The sequence below is a fragment of the Aegilops tauschii genome, chromosome 4 (genome assembly GCF_002575655.3).
Source record: "Aegilops tauschii subsp. strangulata cultivar AL8/78 chromosome 4, Aet v6.0, whole genome shotgun sequence".
Lineage (NCBI taxonomy): Eukaryota > Viridiplantae > Streptophyta > Magnoliopsida > Poales > Poaceae > Aegilops > Aegilops tauschii.
The window spans coordinates 171,947,254-171,952,261 of NC_053038.3; the positions used below are offsets into that span (position 1 = coordinate 171,947,254).

The 5,008-nt window shown below is 46.6% G+C and overlaps 1 protein-coding gene across 1 annotated transcript; it reads left to right on the plus strand.

Moving 5' to 3' along the window:
• Positions 1-676: 676 nt before the first annotated feature.
• Positions 677-2,348, plus strand: LOC109778632 (uncharacterized). Its single transcript, XM_020337198.1, has 3 exons — positions 677-760; positions 904-1,050; positions 1,713-2,348. The coding sequence occupies exons 1-3, from the start codon at positions 677-679 to the stop codon at positions 2,346-2,348; spliced, it is 867 nt and encodes a 288-aa protein (XP_020192787.1).
• Positions 2,349-5,008: the final 2,660 nt, after the last annotated feature.

Consider the following 5,008-nt stretch of genomic DNA (forward strand, 5'->3'; position numbering starts at 1 on the left):
TTGATCGCAGAAAGAATGAGGCGGCCGATGCTTTAAGCCGGTTGGGATCTCAGCGTAAGCCGGTGCCACCTAACACTTTTTTGGATGATCTGCATAACCCTTCTGTCAAATTGCCTACAGAGGAAGACTTGGTTGTTCCTGACCCGGAAGCACAATTGGTGGCGGCTCTTCACGTCATCCCAGATTGGACAGTGCCATATTTGGCTTACATGACCCGGGGCGAGTTTCCTAAGGACGAAACCTTGGCTAGGTAGATAACCCGGCAGTCTAAGTCAATGACGATTGCCAATGGAGGAGTAAATTGCAGAGAAGTACCACAATTGGGGCATTGGAAGCAGATTGGTACCAAGATTGGTAATTTTTACGTGTCAGTACCAAGATAGGGGCGAGCCGTTGCAAAAAAGACTAAAAGTGCATTTTATACGTATTGACAGAAAAGCTGACCGGTTGGGCCTGCCCGTCAGGCGCCACGCTGGCCAGTGCGTGCGTGCCCGCGCGCTGACTGCGCACTGACTAGGCCGAGGCCGGCTCGCACCGTTATAGTCGCTTGCCTTCGCTGTGCCCGAGCCAGACCCGACCCCGACCACGCTCGCCTTCTTCTTCCTTTCTTCCTGCTCTCTGCCTCGCCGTCGCCTACGCCCGCCACAGCCGGCCGCCACACCACGCCGCGGCAGCCATGGTTCTGGAGGACGAGAGCAGCGATGACAACTCAAGCCTTCCATACATGTACTCCGAAACCTCCACCGATGGGCTGAACCAGGTAAGTTACTCCATTGGAGCTAGGGTTAGGGTTAGGTTTAGGAAATTTGGGGATTTTTGTTTGTAGGTGGTGAGAATTTCATCGATGTTGTGAGGATTTCGTTTGATTTGCTGGGTCCTCGTGCTGTGCTTTTGACTGTGCAGGTGCCTTTCTCACTTGAGGACCCGGATTACAAGGGCCTTGAGCTAGATCTGATGGCGTTCTGCGAGAAGCATGGGAAGCCATCAGAGAGGCTTGTTGCGTTTGAAGGAACAATGACTGGGAGAAGGTTCTTAGCATGTGCAGAGCCGGTATTTTTCTTGCCTTGGTGATTAAGCACTGGATGTGTTCATTGAAAGTGGCAGAGTCTTGTTTGCCACCTGTGATTCAGTTATGTGCATGCTAAATTTGTTAGTCATATGTACCCTACTGTAGTGCTCATTGTGGGAATGCTCATTATTAAGTTCAGTGGAATGCATTTCTACTAAAATATATGCTCCTGTTGTGTGGACATGCTATTTATTTACACTTCTTTCCAAATGCAGTGTTGCTCAATATTAAGTTCAGTGGAACCAGTTAGTAACTATTGCTTACTGCTGACAGTAGGTAGTCTCATTAGCTAGTTTGTGGCTGCAGGCTAGTGTAGTGTATTTAGCTGGGCAAAGTAGTTCACATTGTATTGCTTATTATTGTTAGGATTCCATTATATTAAAGTTCAATTCTTAGCAACTGTTGTTGCTTAGCACATGGCTGCTTAGCAACTTGTAAGTTGAATGGAGTGTTACTCTGCTGCCTGGTAAATATATTGATCATCCATTGTAGGATTACATTAATTTATTTTACAATGTGCTCCTGTTGCTTAGCAAATGGCTGTGCAAATTCAGTTAATGTCAGTGCCAACATTAGGTACTGCCATGAACTAAATTTTGCCCTTCTAATTTTTCAGGAATGTCAGAATTGTGGGTTTGTTTAGTTGGTTGATGAGCAGTGGCCCCCAACAATGGAGAATGCATTGCTGAAGCTTTGGTCAATGGCTGAAGAGAGCAAGTCTGCTAGGGTGAATGATAATCTTCAAAGTGCTTTAACTATTCATCATTTGACAGAAGAAAAGAACAAGCTGGATGCAGACTATGACAAGTTAGTGAAAGATGTGCATCAACTTGTGGACTTTCAGCAGGATAGGGTTGTGGATTTCAGTTATCTGCAGTCTGCTGTCACATATCAGCACCAATGCAGAGCTGAATTGGTGGCTGGTATGAAGGCAGAAATGGCAAAGAAAGATGCAGCTACAGAGAAGCTTCAAGAGAAGTATGAACTCCTGTGCAACCTGACAAGTGCTCAAGCAACTGTCATCCAAAACCTGAAGTTGAAGAATATGAAAGAGAAGGAATTTCTAAGTGAGGCTAGGATGAATTTGGAGTTGAAGAATGCAGAGTTCACAAAGTTTGAGGAGAAGCTCACCCAAGAGAAGCTAGAGTTGAAGTTCCAGGTTGTTGATCTGCTGAAGCTCAAGGAAAACCATAATGAAGAGAAGCAGATGCAAGAGTTTAAGATTACTGAGCTCATGAAGGCAGAGGAGAAGCTGAAGGAGAAGATCAAGGGGATCTAGGCCATCTTGCAGAACTAAACAAGATGAATTGAGATTAGTGGGCATTGCAGACCTTTTGGGAAGGATGGATGTGCAATGACCTAGTAACTTAGAGTTATGGTTGTGTAATGTATGGTTCTAGTACTAATTGTGAACTCCGGCTGTTTATGTACCTAGTAGTTATGCTATTCATCCTTTTGTGAGAAAAGGATGGATTGTGCATTTGAACTCCACTATGTAATGTGAAAGATGGTTGTGTATTCCTATAATGTGTTGAACTACAATTAGTATCGTTTGCTTTCAATGTTAGACTGAAAATGATGACATAGTGATGCTTATGTTAGACCGAAAATGATGGCATATTGATGCTTATGGTATACTGATGGTTAAATGCTTAAATGCATTTGCAAAAGGAATAGCTACATATGTTAGAGTGATCCTTAAATGCTTAAATGCATTTGCAAAAGGAATAGTTTGTTATGTTACAGTGATGCTTTAGGTGGTTCCATCGACCCCGAGCCACCGTAGACCCTAGTTGAGAGCTTTAGGTGGTTCCGTCGACCCTGAGCCAGCAAAACCCAAAATGATGGCTTTAGATGGTTTCGTCGACCCTGAGCCACCCTAGACCCTAGTTGATGGCTTTAGGTGGTTCCGTCGACCCCGAGCCACCAAAACCCAAAATGATGGCGTTAGGTGGTTTCGTCGACCCCCAGCCAACCTAGACCCTAGTTGATGGCTTTAGGTGGTTCCGTCGACCCCGAGCCACCAAAACCCAAAATGATGGCTTTAGGTGGTTTCGTCGACCCCGAGCCAACCTAGACCCTAGTTGATGGCTTTAGGTGGTTCCGTCGACCCCGAGCCACCCTAGACCCTAGTTGATGGCTTTAGGTGGTTTCGTCGACCCCGAGCCACCAAAACCCAAAATGATGGCTTTAGGTGGTTTCGTCGACCCCGAGCCAACCTAGACCCTAGTTGATGGCTTTAGGTGGTTCCGTCGACCCCGAGCCACCCTAGACCCAAGTTGATGGCTTTAGGTGGTTCCGTCGACCCCGAGCCAACCTAGACCCTAGTTTATGGCTTTAGGTGGTTTCGTCGACCCCGAGCCACCAAAACCCAAAATGATGGCTTTAGGTGTTTTCGTCGACCCCGAGCCAACCTAGACCCTAGTTGATGGGTTTAGGTGGTTCCGTCGACCCCGAGCCACCAAAACCCAAAATGATGACTTTAGGTGGTTTCGTCGACAACGAGCCACCAAAACCCAAAATGATGGCTTTAGGTGGTTTCATCGACCCCGCGCCACCCTAGACCCTAGTTGGTGGCTTTAGGTGGTTCCGTCGACCCTGAGCCACCCTAGACCCTAGTTGATGGCTTTAGGTGGTTCCGTCGACCCCGAGCCACCCTAGACCCTAGTTGATGGCTTTAGGTGGTTTCGTCGACCCCGAGCCACCAAACCTCAAAATGATGGCTTTAGGTGGTTTCGTCGACCCCGAGCCAACCTAGTCCCTAGTTGATGGCTTTAGGTGGTTCCATCGACCCCGAGCCACCAAAACCCAAAATGATGGCTTTAGGTGGTTTCGTCGACACCGAGCCACCAAAACCCAAAATGATGGCTTTAGGTGGTTTCGTCGACCCCGAGCGACCCTAGACCCTAGTTGATGGCTTTAGGTGGTTCCGTCGACCCCGAGCCAACCTAGACCCTAGTTGGCTTTAGGTTGTTCCGTCGACCCTGAGCCACCAAAACCCAAAATGATGGCTTTAGGTGGTTTCGTCGACCCCGAACCATTTTGAGTACTCCATTTTGAGTACTCATCAACATATCAATCATATAAAGAACCATTTTGAGCATACACAACATATCAATAACTCCATTAATATATCCAGCATATCAATAACTCCATTTTGAGTACTCATCAACATATGAATCATAAAAAGAACCATCCAGGCTTGCATAATATAATGAGTACTCATCAATAACTCCAACATATCAATAACTCCAGCAATATATCCAATAATATATTGAGTACTCATCAACATATCACATGAAGATATCCAATAAGATGCATCCACATGAACAAAAGCCATATATGGCATTGATTCTTAAAGTACACCATCAAAGCAAGATCACATTGTATCATAGGATGCAAGAACACACGCATGAAGTATCTAGTTGCCACTTGCATAGAAGTACCTCCTCCATCCACTATGTGTACCACCAGCACCTCTCCCAGCAGTAGATGTGGAGGGAGCAGTAGATGTGGAGGGCCCAGATTGCCTTGGGGCAGAGAATGTACCTCTCCCTCTCCCAGCACCTGGTGCAGCACCTCTACCAGCACCTCTCTCAGCACCTCTCCCAGCAGCTGCAGCTGCAGCACCTCTCCCAGCACATGCAGCTGCAGCACCTCTCCTAGCTCCTCTCCTAGCTCCTCTCCCAGCACCCCTCCCGGCACCTCCTGTTCCAACTGTTGGTGTTGTTGTAGGAGCTGGTTGAGAAGTTCTTGCTGCTGGTGTAGTAGCAGCAACACCAGCATTGGAATTCCTTGCAAGAGGCTTGCATAAACAAGAAGGAAAATGAGTTAGTACTTAAAAAATGGAATGTACAAGAAGGAAAACATGTTACTACTTATAAGAGGATTACCACATGTTTGTTCTTCCTCAAAGCCAGCTCAGGCTTCAACTGCTTC

Coding starts and splice junctions, on each gene's coding strand:
- LOC109778632 (XM_020337198.1), top strand. CDS start 677: ATGGTTCTGGAGGACGAGAGCAGCGATGACAACTCAAGCCTTCCATAC. Junction 761..903: donor CCACCGATGGGCTGAACCAG/GTAAGTTACTCC, acceptor TTGACTGTGCAG/GTGCCTTTCTCACTTGAGGA. Junction 1,051..1,712: donor TCTTAGCATGTGCAGAGCCG/GTATTTTTCTTG, acceptor GGGTTTGTTTAG/TTGGTTGATGAGCAGTGGCC.